Here is a 14,152-nt window from a genome sequence, read left to right as displayed (position 1 = left end):
TGCTTCCTGAGAGGCAGTACAAGAAACAGTTAAGTGACGAATTCAAAACAACTCCAATAACGCCAATTTTTTTGTCAACTGTCTCCCACATGTTGTGCAGCGAATTTCTTCTGTGGTTAAGCATCCCAAGACAGTGTGAGCAGCATTGCCATCCAATTAACACAAGGAACCACAGTGTAATGACAATCAAAGTGCAAGACATTTGCTGGTCACGTTTTTCTTTCAGTCTTGAAACGCGTGAAGCTCAAAAAACAAAATTAACTAATAATCCAACTATTTAAATAATTAGCTGCATTAAAATTCAATAATTGTAGTTATTAAAAAAACTAGAAACAACTTTTTTTATTTTAAAACCAAATATTAATTTAGTTTTAATAATTAAACAACCATTCCCTAATTTTCTACATTCTACAAGTTAATTAAAAAAAAAAAGTAATTGTTTTTTAATGAAAATTTTCTTTCATCGAACAAAAGATGAAAGAAAATTTTTTAATAAGTTGATATAAAAAGTTAAGTGCAAGAACTTTTTAAAAATGGACGCCAAATCAAAAAATGTAAAGCCGAGTGATGAAAAATTGTTTCATAAAAAACTGTCTTATGGAAAAAACTTTCATTAAAGATATTCATAGTAACTGAAAAAGAAAATATATTAATTTTAATCTCTTTATTTCTTTTACAATTTATTTTCACTTAAAATTCAGCTATTAACTCAAAAATGAATAGCTGCTTCGAAAAGGTTTTGGAACTTCAAAAAGAAGGCGCACGAACAACTTATTTCTAGATCACATCGGAAGTTGAACATTAACTTAGTTTGCATTTTTATTGTCAAATTGGAGATTAAACTTTCGTTTTTTTGAAAATTTGATTATTCACAAAAGGTCCACAATGACAATTAGAAGATTAAATCTATCGTTTTGTGTAATCGAGTCAAATTAGAGTAATTTGTAAACTTTGCCACAGAGATAAGATAATAATGAAACCTACCGATAGAATCATTCAGCAAAGCAAAGCATTTCTTTTTATGCATCGATAGTTTATAGATTATTGCCAAGTTGAGCAAAGCAGTAATAATAAAGGGCAGGGGAAAAAAACATATGCAATCGACAAAGAACTGATAATTTCTGGATACTTCTGATGCTCCAAAATCTGTCGAAACTATTATCCACTTATCTTCAAATTCTTTCTTTGGTTTGCAAATAAAAAAGTGAGGCAAATTAACCAATGCTGAAAACAAAGTCACTCCTAAAACAATGCAGAAACTGCGATGTGTTGTGTGGATTGACCTTATTTTTATCGGAAACGCTACAATGAAAAATCTATGAAACGTAACTGCTACCACCAACCAGTTTCCCCATAGTATAAAAAAGTAGAAAAGAGGAAAAACTATCCAACAATAAAACGCTGCATATAAATACGATTTATTCCTCCAAGATGGAATAATAGTCGGCAAACTGTCACTAAGCAAAAAACATATCAACAATCCACTGTCGCATGCAGCCAACGTCAGTAGATAAATATCAGCTGTTTTGTTTTGATTAAGTTTAGAATTAATCAGTCTTTTCCAAGTGATTATGGAGATGATGCTGCCTATTAAACCAATCATCGAGATTGTGATTCCAATTGGAACACTAACATACCACCGAGTTGATTCTCCACTCTATCAAACATAAGAATTAAAGCAATGATTATCTCCGTTACAAACGTAAAATAATTTTTTTCTATTTTCAATTTTTATACAAAAATTTCAACTTTCAATTTGTAATTTTATTTGAATTGATTTTCAAATAAATTCAATTTCAATGTTTATTTTTACAAATTAAATATATTTATGTCTATTACTGAAAAATAGAACTACTTACAAACATTTAGCAAATATTTTCGAAAATCACTTTTTTTACTTCTAAAAAATAATTATTTTGATTATTTGAGAGTTTATAGAAAATTTTGGTCAGCTTAGACCTAAGGTTTAGAGTTATTAAACCGTTGTTTCATCAAAAAGTTCACTTTTCATATAAAGTTTAAATGAAGACCAATTAAATAACTGTTAATTGAAAAAAAATAGTCATAACTTGATCTCATCCTCGGCACCAGGCTCTCTATATATAATCAGACCTTTAAAATCAATCTGTTTTTTCAAACATTAAAAAGTGATGAAATTAAGGTTGTTTTGATTAGCAAAGAAAAAATAATAATGAACAGTATTTAAAAAAGGGAACCATTTAACATTGAAGTCAAGCTGATCTTTAATCAATTCCCGTCATATTTTTTGACTTACAGTTATTTTATATATACAATTATGTTAAGTAGCAGTTTCAATGTAGGTTGGTTCCCTTTTGATTAATCTCATCTAAATAAAAAAAGGTTCAAACTTGTATGCACAAAATATATATATATATACATACATGCTATTTATATAATTTATATTTTTACATGCTGTTTTATGCTTATTTTTCTAGCTAAAATATTATTGGTTAATTTTTTGATTAAAAGTTTGTTAAAGTACAAAAGGTAACCCAAAAGTTTGTTAAAGTACAAAAGGTAACCCAAAATCAGTGTCCATTTTGATTTATGTTTTGTAAAGTTTTCGTTTTGGTTGAGTTTTAACTTAATTTTTGTAAACCAAAGTTTGGTTTTATTTGATTTTACGTGAAAAAAAAAAAGGATTTTAAAAGACCAATTCAAATAAAAGGAACATTCCTAAGCACATGGTTTTTGATGGTTCGAACAATCAAATACGCATAAAAATAATTCTTTGAAATATCATAAATTAAAAAAAAATTTTAAATTTCCTTTTGAACCACGGCGGAAGCTTACAGAACAATCGAATCGTTTCAATGTTATATATTCGCGTCAGAAGTGACGTACGCACCGATATGAGTTTTTAAAAATCTCTTTACGGTGAACCAGATGATTTTTAATCTGGAATAAATATGAAACTTATGTTATATATATTTATATTATATATATATTTTTTAAAAAAGTTAAAACATAAGTATAATATTTAATTCTCAATATACGCAAACTCCTCATTATTTAAATTTTCCTTTCGGCGAGAAATGATATAATTTTGTCCTCGCATGATATAAACCGCCCATTTTAGTGTGTTCAATAGGGTAAATACAATGATTTATATTACGTAATCGATTACGTAAATAAACAGAGGCATTAAATCGTCAATGATGTGAAAATGAGAGTTAAAGGAAAGTTTAATGACGTAGATTTTATAACAGTTTTTTATTATTTTTTATCTTAAGCTTAGACAATGCTTTTGATTATTTTTAATGTTGGAGACCTGGATACTGATAACACACAAAAAACTTTCTCACACTCTTCTTTTTTATTCACTAATATTTTTTGAGCCAATTTACCTTAAAACTCAATTTGTCTACAAAAAAAACGTTTTTCTTTAGGTTCGGAATCCTTAAAGATTTTTCGGGGCAACCTTCGCTTTTACATTTCGGTTATAGCAACAATTGTTACAACTTCACAAAAATCAGTGGAGCGGTCCACCCCAGCATATCATTCCCCAGCATATTATTCTCAACTCCAGAATTTATTCTCTACTACAAAAAATTTAAGTCTAAATTGGCGCAAGGAAAACTTAAAAGTAATTAAAAAAATAATAGTTACCAAAGTAAATTCATGATTTTATAATTATTAGTCACAAACAAAGTATGTCTAAACACGTGCTTCATTTCTTCCAGGTAAAGAATCTCCCCGCCGTCTTTTCATTCTCGCTCAATTAAACCTCATTTTAATCTTATCATTCTAATTTTTAAAAACGTTTCAGTCAATTTGCAAAAATGTAAATTAGTAAAATTTTTTTTTTATGTAGTTTAACTTAAGACTTATATTTCACTTAGTTCAGCAAAGTACTGAAAATTAGCCAAACACATACGATGAGCACGTTATTTACGTAACATTTTTACTTCGTTTTCTGATTGAAAACACAACTTAAGATATATTTTTTCATATATCTTAAGTTGTGTTTTCAATCTTTTAAGATATATACAAAAGCTAGATCGGTGTAAACGAGTTTAATGCCAAATTCATCGAAAGCCTCTGCTTCTCATGACGACACAAAGATTTCCTATATTGGTCTTTCTTCATTAACATAGGAAAGGACTGGATAATAAATATGGAAAATTCAGCCTGGTAGAACATCCTCCTTAGTAGTACATTTAGAACACTCCATCAACAGGTCATATCACCAAAATATAAACCTCCACTTTAGGGTGATGCTGATTATTGAGCTAAGAACTTTTTTTTTAATATATTTTATAAACAATATGATACTTTAACAGGATAAAAATATAATATTGCTAAATACAACATTCGTAGTTTCATTACAGAGAGCTAAAATCAGCTATACCACAGAAAACAATAATCATCTACAGAGAACTCAGGACAAGAAATAGGAATTAGTATTCTTAATAAATTTTAATACCATTAACTACCATCAATCAGGGAAAAAATGATCGATGAAAATTTAAAAACTGCTTCATGGAAGACCTCATAGCATATTTTTTTAGGAGCTCGTTATACTTTGCAGCTTCCTGGGCTTCTTGATCTATGATCTGATCAATACAATATAATGCAATACAATATGATGCAATAAACACCTTGATTTCCTGATTTTACTGGGGCATTGCTTCCGAAACATTTTGAGAATGAACGATCTATTTGGAGTGACTTTAAACACCTACAAAATGTTTTAACTTTTTAGATTATAGAAAGATTAACACATTCTAATGGTAAAAAAAATACTGATAAAGATACAAACAGATAACACGAAGTTTTTTTTTTGTATAACCTTTTATTTCAGCTTAAATCATGTGAAAAAATATAATTGCTAAATTTGAAACCTAACGCTTTAATATGACAATGATATACGTGAAAAAAGTAACTGTTAAGGGTCTCTTCGTTTGCTACAATACAAAACGTAGTCAGCCACCCTTTTCGTTAAACAATGCCTCTTCATAAAATAATGAACCCAGTTTATTCCAAGCATGTTGTTTTTGAAGTGAGAGTCCGTTACCCTATTTTTTACCAAGATAACAATAAACTTAAAATTTAATTTTCAGAGAATCCAGTGGTACCCTCCAGTCAGTCATATGAGTAATTGCCTGGATCATTAAGCTTTCTGTTATACTCTCAAGCCTTGTTTGTCCGCCATGACTTTTGGAACTTGATCCCAAAGTTTTACCTTTTTATGCATCCTGATAGAAAACCCATTCTTTTTAATTTACTTACAACTGTTTCTAGATATTGTATGTAAATAGTTGAAGACCACACTGGAAAAATGATCAAGCTACATTTTTATTGTTTTGTGTAAATTAGATTTTAAACTTCAAAACAACATATCTCACTTATTTGTGAAGCTGAATACCTGTGTAATATGATCGGTTTTCTAGTGATATAGTCAATTATATGCATAAAAATATATATATAGTTAAGCTGCAGCCGAATAACAGGGGCAAAAACCCAAAAACAATAGAAATGTTGCTTGATCGTTTTTACAGTGTGGTCTTCAGTTTTATATCCCCCGCTATTTTCCTTTATTTGATAACTTCGAGGTTTAATTCCTAAAATTATCTAAGAAATTCTTAAATTTTCGGGGGTAAATGTCATTCTTAAATTAGCGAAAATACTGACGTTGGCAAAGTATAGATTAAATTATGGTTTTATTAGAACAATCTGAACTCGATGTGAGGTAACCTTTATGACTTTTTAATTCTTGAGATATTGTCTGATAAATAGCTTAATGTCAAACGATTTGACCTCTGTTATTAAGAAAAGAAATTTGTGAAAAATGAACGTTTTATAGGGTTACGTTTTATAAGGGTTTTATAGGGTTACGTTTTATAAGGGTTTTATAAGGGTTACGTTTTATAAGGGTTTTATAAGGGTTACGTTTTATAAGGATTTTATAAGGGTTACGTTTTATAAGGGTTTTATAAGGGTTACGTTTTATAAGGGTTTTATAAGGGTTACGTTTTATAAGGATTTTATAAGGGTTACGTTTTATAAGGGTTTTATAAGGGTTACGTTTTATAAGGGTTTTATAAGGGTTACGTTTTATAAGGGTTTTATAGGGTTACGTTTTATAAGGGTTTTATAAGGGTTACGTTTTATAAGGGTTTTATAGGGTTACGTTTTATAAGGGTTTTATAAGGGTTACGTTTTATAAGGGTTTTATAAGGGTTACGTTTTATAAGGGTTTTATAAGGGTTACGTTTTTGTATATTTGAAATATATTTAATTAGTTCTATATACAAAAAGATCAAAAATAAAAGTTATTATAAGTAAAAAATGTTTCAAACAACTAACAACTTAGACTAAAAAAAAAAAAAAAGAAGAAAAATACGCTTATAGAAGTTCGTCATTTTTAATGAAACGTCTTCTCACACCTTTTTTTTTTTCATTATTAATCTTTTTTTTTTTTTTTTGAGTATACAAATTGTATAGATATCTAGTATTAGTATTTCTTTACAACACAAATTATATGTGAATTACACATGCTATTTGTATAGTTATCTAGTATTAGTATATCTAGTATTAGTATTTCTTTACAACACAAATTATATGTGAATTACACATGCTATTTGTATAGTTATCTAGTATTAGTATTTCTTTACAACACAAATTATATGTGAATTACACATGCTATTTCATGACTAAGTAACTTGTAATAAAATAGATGTTTGAGTTAACACTTATGTAAGAGTCTTTTTTATGGAACGCCTCCCGCAACAAGGTATTTACACGCGAATAGAAGAAACCTAAATAGCGCAAAGAAAGTTTTTAATAATTGTCAAAAAAAATTTTCTTTGCGCTTTTTAGGCTTTCATATTCATAAATTAAAAAAAGAATAAAAAATTTGAATTGCTGGAAGATGACACCTTTAAATTTTAAGACATCTTTAAGAGAATCAAAAAACTGATTGAATACTGACTGAGGGATAGAAAAATCTGAAAATTAGTTTGTGTAGTTAATTTTATTTACATTGGGTTCTTTTTTTTTTTTTTTGCAATAAATAATAGAACATGATTGAAGATAATATTCTTTAGCATTCAATTTACGAGGCATTACATATTTATTATGTTCGATCACTTATAAAAAAAAGTTTATTAAAAAAAAAAAAGGAATTGTTGTTTCTATTGTCATTTAGTCAGGGCTCACCCACTTCAACCATCTAATCCTCTCAAGAGGAAAACTTTGCTCTGTAAGCAACAATTTTTTATAAAGAATCTGTCATGAAATTAAAAGCAGGATAATAAATCATTTGTTGCACTGTAATTACATGATATTGACAAATGTATTAATTGTAATGACCGTGATTCTCCCTGAAAGGCATACTCGAAAAGAAATGATTTTAAATATGTAAATTTGTAAATGCTATTGATACTTTCTTTATCAACTTTTATTGATTGCCGACTTATATCGGTCCCATAGCCAAAATCAATGAGTTTTGTCCCCGTTAAATTTGTAAATATTCAAATTTCAGAAATTTTTACATCTTGACCTTTTTATATTAGAAAAAAGTTTGGTATCAAAATTTAAGTTAAATGAAGCTAACTTATGAAAGGTTATCAGCAAATAGTTCCGAATGTTTATTATTCCACATTTAAATTCATTAAAACTCTGCTTCACACTTAAATATGGGATGAGTACTATTATATTGCAGTGATATTAGTTACGCTACAAATGATTTTTAGGAACTTTTTTAAATGAATTTCCTAAAACTTATCCCTAATGTGAATGTCGCGCTTTTCGCGTAAAACTGTCAAGCATACTAAAATAACCGTTTTAGTATGCTTGACAGTTTTGTGAGAACTTGGATGAGAAAAATAGTTGCTTAACATTGCGTCTATCTTTTACATAACATCTTCTTACGCATTTCAACTTGTTTGAAATCTTCTTTTTATAGTTTTTATTATCGGGTAACAATTGAACTGATTAATGAAATAATCAGAAACTATTATTTTGACGGTATAGTTAACCGAACCGAAAGTTTTTTTTATCAACAAAAACAAATATTTTTATCTGAGAAATTTGTAAGCTTGATTGTTTACAAAACATTTCGGAGTTTTGTTAAGAAATAAACTTGCAACTAAACCTCAATTTAAATCGTTAAAAGAATTTTTGAATAACGTTTTTTTTTGCGTATATATATATATATATATAATTGTAAAACGATGGATTTCTTATGTTGCCGTTCCGCCATTTTTATAAAATATTAAAACATGCATTTAATGAGATTAAGAAGAAAATTATTAAATTGAATTTTTTAAGTAAGAAAAAAAACTCATTTTCTTTTTCTTTATTAAAAAATGAATTTTTCATGAAGAAAAATTATGTGTTGTAATAATTCAGCTGCTTAAAAGCTCAAACAAACCGTAAGTATCATTTGCCGAGAATTATATTTCAAGAACCTTTATATTTCAAGAACCTTTATATTTCAAGAGCCTTTATATTTCTTCCTTATTTCAACGCTTAACGTTAAAATCTCTGATGTCTGTCAGGAAAATTGTTGATAAGGACAAACACGTGTTTGGGATAAAATGAAAACCGCAGCAAATACTACTTATCGAACAATTTCTCTTGGATTGGTTTCCGTAGCGATTGCGCTGAGTTCAACAGCACTGTTTACAAATCACTGGTTCGATCAGCTTTCAATTTCTCTAACGGTAGTTTATAATAGAGGATTATGGATGGAATGTAGCTTGCTGTTGATTGATCACTCAAACTTAACCTCATTAAATATGCTCCACAATCAAAGTTTGCTTGATTCGACACCCTTGGGATATATTATGACAGAAGAAAAAAGCAGCTTTTGTCAAGAAATAGCCGCAGAAAGAAAAACAAGTCAGAGGCTTTTTCATCGGTTTTATGTATTAACGCAGTTTTTATGATCAATTAATAACATGTATTAGTGTTCCTATGATAGTTTTTCTGTCAGAATGATAATTATACTAATATAATATACTATTACCATATAGTTAATAGCAATAAAAATGGACTGATTTATGTGGTTATTTTAAAAATACATCTGAACCGTGTCTAAAGCTTTTATAAAAATTGGCTTTTACAAAGTCTTATATTTATTTAGACACTAATTTCAACAAATTCTCTTTTAATTTAAAGGTTAACATTTTTATGCATTTGATATTTTCTTAGAAGATATATTGGTGGCTCGTATTTTACTATCTCTATGCATTGTTTTTCTGTTCCTTGCTGTTATGACTTCAATACTGATGAGGGTGCTTAAAGGAAGGTTAAGTATGGACGCCGTAACAGCTACTGTTTTATTTGCAAGTTAGTTGTTCTTCTTAAAATGATACTTCTATTATATAAGTATCTAAAGATAAGGTGACCTTCTAACCGAACCAAAGCATAACAAAAATAAAATTAAGACTGAGCGAGTTAAGATATTATCCTTTTTCAGTCCTTCTGGCTTTAAAAAGATAATATCTTAACTTGCTCAGTCTTAATTTTATTTTTGTTACATTTTGGTCCGGTTTTAAACGTTTAAAATATCTTTTTGATATTTTAAACGTTTAAAATAAAAAACAACGTTTTTTTCACTCCAAAATTTTTCAATGAACTTAAGTCAAATAAAACAAAAGTTTAAAAACTAAAATAAAAAATTATTTATTCTAGTTTTTACTTTTAGATTTTTTCTCTCTGATTGTTAATCAATGCCACTTTATAAGAATTATAAAGTGACAATGAATTTATTTATGAGCGATTTCTATAAAATTAGCTGTTATTCTTTCAGTTATTCTAAAGGTTGGCGCATTATCATTTTACTACAGCGAAAATCGACTGTCTACAGATTTTAATCTCCGTTACGCAATGGGGTATTCGTACATGTTGGGCTGGTTGAGTTTTTCTCTGCTCATATTTGCAACAACCTTATCCATTTTGTCACGCAAAAATGAAGATCACATCTAATCTTTTTTGTGTGTGCGCGTGTATTTTTCGATCCTCATGATTAAAACAACGCTGTCCATCTAGATGTCTCTGATGATCATAATATGAATCTTTCTAACGTTGAATGTCACTTGACATTAGAACAGCGAGCTTACCATTTTATCAAAGTGACGTTTTTTCCTGTATAGCGAAGGTACTCTCTACATTAGTTAAATATCTGGAACAAATATTTGAAGATATTTTCAATATTTAAAAATATATTTATTGTTAACCACTATTCATAAACAATGTATTTAAACTTTGATGAATATATTTCCTTTCATTACGGCAATAACATATAATTTACAATTAATTATGAAATAACAATAATAGAAATAATAAAAATATTCACAAATCTCATTAATTACACGAGTTCCAACGTGTTTAGTTGCTACCTAGCGCCGGTTTTCCCAAAAAATATTTTTCTATTCTTTGATTTTAAATTGAACTTTTTTTTCACACACATAAGTAAACGATCAATGCTGAAGGTTAATGCTCATGCGCATGCGCTCTTAGCAAAAGACTAATACCATAGGACCCGAAGCTAAACTTTTGAAATTCTTATGAGAATTTTTATTTCTAATATATTGTTTCAACTATGTGGATTGCAGCCAGTGTAATCCTTGACAAATAGTAAAGTCTTTAGAGAGCAAAAATTGCAAAGTAATTTTAATAAACGGCGTTTTGAATAAATAGACGTTTTTATGTGTTAAAAGAATTTGAAACTTTAGGTTTCAAAAAGTGATAATTGACGCTTAGTTATCAAAAAGTGGTAATTGATTTGCAAACGTTAATTAACGTTTGAAAATCTCCAAACTAAAAAATACGTTAACACTAAATCGGAAAAACAAACTCTTTCAGTTTCAATATATGTTACAAATATATGTTACAAATATATGTTACAAATATATTTCAATTCTGTGAAACTTTAATAAAAAAAAATTTGCGCATCCTATTTCGTCGTTGAAACTCTTTCACACACACACACACACACACACACACACACACACACACACACACACACACACAGACACACAGACACAGAGACAGACACAGACACAGACATAGACACACACACACACACACACACACACAGAAACACACACACACACACACAGAGGCACGCACATAAGCATTTAAGCAAACACCGATATAGTAAAGATTAAACGTGTTCTTCGTTCTTCCTTGACAAAACAGACAGCGTAATTGCTAATATTAGCAGTGAAAAACTCATCCAGCCCAACATGTACGAATATCCCATTGCATAACGATAATTAAAATCCGTATAAGCTCGATTTACATCATAATAAAATGCCAATGCTACAATTTGGAGACATACTGAAATAAAAAAATTAGTCTGATTAAACTATTTTTTTTTATAATAAATTAATTTGTTCAAGTAAACGGAATGAAGTTTTAAAAAATTTTGAACTAAAAAGAAACAAACTCGCTTCCAACAAACGCAGTTGCTGACACAAAGTCCATGTTCAGTCTTCCCGTTAATCCTCGCATTAGTACCGGGACCACCAAAGAAAGACATAAAGAAGACACACTTATTGAAAGCAGTATCCGAGCTATCAATATGTCTCCTAAAAAGATAATCCACTATCTTTTATCACTAAAATGACCTTACAGAGTAAGTAGTACCTATTTGATGAAATAAAAAAACTTTTTCAATAAAAAAGTGTTGTTAACTAAATTTGTTTTTAAAGAACTTAATCATGGTTATCAAGGGAAAAGTGTCTTCCGTCTATGCTTGGTTGAATGGATAATAAGTATCACTCTGAGTTCACACTTCAAAATAAAACGCGAATTGAAAATATTATATTACTTGTCTCCTTTTCAATCTTTTGACAATTGGTATTTTCAATCTTTACTTCATTAACTGTTGTCAAGTTTGATACATTAATCAAAGTCTGGTTATATTTACCGTTCTGAGCTATGTAACACTCAACCCATAATCCTCTGTGATATATTATTTTCATAGATTGGGAAAGCTCGTTAAACCAGTGGTTTGTGAACAGCGCAGTAAATGTCAATGCTATAGCAACCGAAATTAATACAAATGAGATTATCCGATGAAAAGTAGTTTTCAAAGTTTTCATTTTTAAAAATGATAACAATCAAATTACGAAACTCATCATTGATTTAGTGGTGCAATCTCGCTACATCATGATCAGACTGGCTGTGAAGTAATTTTCAAATCCAAACCTTTTCCACAATTTATCGCTCGGTTTACTTTAATATTGTTACCAGCTCTAAAACATTTTTCGTTTCGCCTATTTTATCAAAAACTTTTCTTGTTTGTTTCAAAATAAACAACCTCTCTTTGATTCTATTTTGAACTTAATATATGAAATTAAAGAAAAAGGAAATGCTCAAAGAACTGAAAATGACAGCTGCTTTTCTACACAACAAAACTCTAGCTTTAGTATTTAAACAAGTTGGATCGTTTATTTGCTCGTTTATTTGTGAACATTTTTTCTGAGCCAGTAGTTAATTATTTAGTTTTGGTCGAATACATAGGGATCTAAATTTGATAAACCAATTTATTACAGCGTCCAGAAAACTTAAAACTCAGCGATAATGTACAGGCATTTTATACTTGCTTTAATGTAGATACAGTTTTAATTACCAAAATTATTTTTTATGCAGTTTTGAAGCTCTTTTTATTAATATATATGAAATGTAATAAAAGACTGGGAATGGAATTATTGGTCATATCTTTGAACAAAAACTTTTTGAATGTAAAGAAAAAAACAACTGCAATAAAAGTTAAATTTTAAAATTTTTTCTTTTGTTCCCAAAAGAAATAATCTTGCATACAGTTTAGATGGTTGAAGACGTTGCCTAAAATTCAACAAAAAATAGTGTAACAAAGCAAAAATATTAGAGGTAAAAAGTATTAGAGGTAAAAAAAATTAGAGGTAAAAAATATTTGCGATGACAGAATAAGTTGGAGTATTAACCAGTGATGAAGGAGAAAAAAATATCAACTAAGTAAAATTTCAACTAAATAAGCAACCTGTGTGGGCTGAAAAAGCTGTGTCTTTACACACAACACACCAGCTATAGCCTCTCGTGATGGTCTCTCAAATTAGGATGATGGTTTATTCAAAATTTTTTTGAAGAAAAAAATGTACAAAACAATCAAAACATTCAGTTACAACTTCGGAAAAAAAGATTTGATTTGAAAAAAAGATTTGATTTGAAAAAAAGATTTGATTTGAAAAAAAGATTTGATTTGAAAAAAATTACAACTTTGAAAAATACTCTTTCCAATTATACCACATCTATATAAAACGTAAAAGTTTCGCTGATGGTAAAATTTAAAGCAAAAATTAATTGTAAAAATGACACGAGTATGTTTCTCAACATAATAAGTCGACCTTTTTGACCATTTATCTTCCCCTTCCCAATTCTGTAATGATTTCGTAACACCGTAACATTTTTCTAAGCTAATATACCATAAATTGTAACAGCTAATAACAATAAATTGTGCAAGCTAATATACCATAAAGGCTGCAATTAGTGAGAATCCAAATTGCTAAAGCTTAATTATTAAAAAACATCTTTATAAACAGGTATCAAAAAACATTACACTTTTTAGTCATTTTCTAGACTGTTGATTAACATACTTTGTTTACAGGAGAAAAAAGAACTGGCTACTTAGATGCAGCACCATCAAGAGCTAACCAAACGTCGCATACTTATAATGTTAGCGATCATGATAAACTTGATGTAAAATGTGGTTAATTGATTAGTTTTTTAAAATTTCAAATGAATGAGTGAATGAGTTGGATTCGCTTCAGTTAGTTTATGTCAAATTTCTGAAATATGAATCTTAAGAGAGGTTTAACAAAACTCAGCAAAATCAAACTCTGTCTAATTTGTGCGGATAAAATGTAAACTCTGAAAGAGTTTACAAGTCAACATATTTCTATGTAGTCAAAACTCAAAATATGACTTCATTAATGGCATTCTCAGGATATACCTATTTTTACACAGAAAAATATGTTAAGGCTTTTTCAAACAATGTTAAAATAAATGATTGGATGCTTGTTAAAGATTGTAACTTTAAACAGGATGCTTTTTGTTCCGGGTAAAAATTCGTTAGCTGAAATAATAAATTCAAAGAGCGCAAATAAGCTTTCCAGTAGGAAACGTTTACTTTACT

The 14,152-nt window shown here is 28.8% G+C and overlaps 2 protein-coding genes and 2 long non-coding RNA genes across 6 annotated transcripts in view; 2 read left to right on the top strand and 2 right to left on the bottom strand.

Annotated features, from left to right (window-relative positions):
* Positions 1–14,152, bottom strand: part of LOC149884792 (uncharacterized) — a 97,437-nt gene that overhangs the window by 40,777 nt on the left and 42,508 nt on the right. The window lies entirely within an intron of this gene.
* On the top strand, positions 1,022–4,784 carry LOC149884795 (uncharacterized). The gene is made up of 2 exons (XR_016455263.1): positions 1,022–1,702; positions 3,411–4,784. It is a non-coding gene; the product is annotated as an uncharacterized LOC149884795 (long non-coding RNA).
* Positions 8,347–10,319, top strand: LOC145186852 (uncharacterized). The gene is made up of 3 exons (XM_090095240.1): positions 8,347–8,868; positions 9,181–9,318; positions 9,782–10,319. Exons 1-3 carry the CDS (start codon positions 8,565–8,567, stop codon positions 9,955–9,957), a joined length of 618 nt encoding a protein of 205 aa, XP_089951366.1. The 5' UTR covers positions 8,347–8,564; the 3' UTR covers positions 9,958–10,319.
* LOC145186871 (uncharacterized) lies at positions 10,817–13,690 on the bottom strand. Of its 3 annotated transcripts, none has more exons than XM_080063168.2 (3): positions 11,906–13,690; positions 11,427–11,564; positions 10,817–11,313 (listed from the first exon to the last, which is right to left on the bottom strand). In XM_080063168.2, the coding sequence occupies exons 1-3, from the start codon at positions 12,078–12,080 to the stop codon at positions 11,138–11,140; spliced, it is 489 nt and encodes a 162-aa protein (XP_079919294.2). In that variant the 5' UTR covers positions 12,081–13,690; the 3' UTR covers positions 10,817–11,137. The 3 variants fall into 3 exon arrangements, with proteins under 3 accessions (XP_079919294.2, XP_079919295.2, XP_079919293.2); XM_080063169.2 differs by having other exon boundaries at positions 11,423–11,564; positions 11,807–13,676; XM_080063167.2 differs by having other exon boundaries at positions 11,807–13,656.

The sequence above is a fragment of the Hydra viridissima genome, unplaced genomic scaffold (assembly GCF_058129835.1).
Source record: "Hydra viridissima isolate aposymbiotic clone 2 unplaced genomic scaffold, HvirCarnegie_v1 scaffold_8, whole genome shotgun sequence".
NCBI lineage: Eukaryota > Metazoa > Cnidaria > Hydrozoa > Anthoathecata > Hydridae > Hydra > Hydra viridissima.
The sequence above is the reverse complement of the archived record's forward strand: the minus strand, read 5'-3'. Positions and strand labels throughout refer to the sequence as shown.

What these genes read in the sequence shown, in the direction of transcription:
- LOC145186852 (XM_090095240.1), top strand. Translation starts at nt 8,565, where the DNA reads ATGAAAACCGCAGCAAATACTACTTATCGAACAATTTCTCTTGGATTG. An exon ending in AGCCGCAGAAAGAAAAACAA is followed by an intron (nt 8,869 to 9,180) that starts GTCAGAGGCTTT and finishes ATATTTTCTTAG; the next exon opens with AAGATATATTGGTGGCTCGT. An exon ending in AGCTACTGTTTTATTTGCAA is followed by an intron (nt 9,319 to 9,781) that starts GTTAGTTGTTCT and finishes TTATTCTTTCAG; the next exon opens with TTATTCTAAAGGTTGGCGCA.
- LOC145186871 (XM_080063167.2), bottom strand. Translation starts at nt 12,080, where the DNA reads ATGAAAACTTTGAAAACTACTTTTCATCGGATAATCTCATTTGTATTA. An exon ending in AAAGATTGAAAAGGAGACAA is followed by an intron (nt 11,565 to 11,806) that starts GTAATATAATAT and finishes TTATCTTTTTAG; the next exon opens with GAGACATATTGATAGCTCGG. An exon ending in AGCAACTGCGTTTGTTGGAA is followed by an intron (nt 11,314 to 11,426) that starts GCGAGTTTGTTT and finishes TTTTTATTTCAG; the next exon opens with TATGTCTCCAAATTGTAGCA.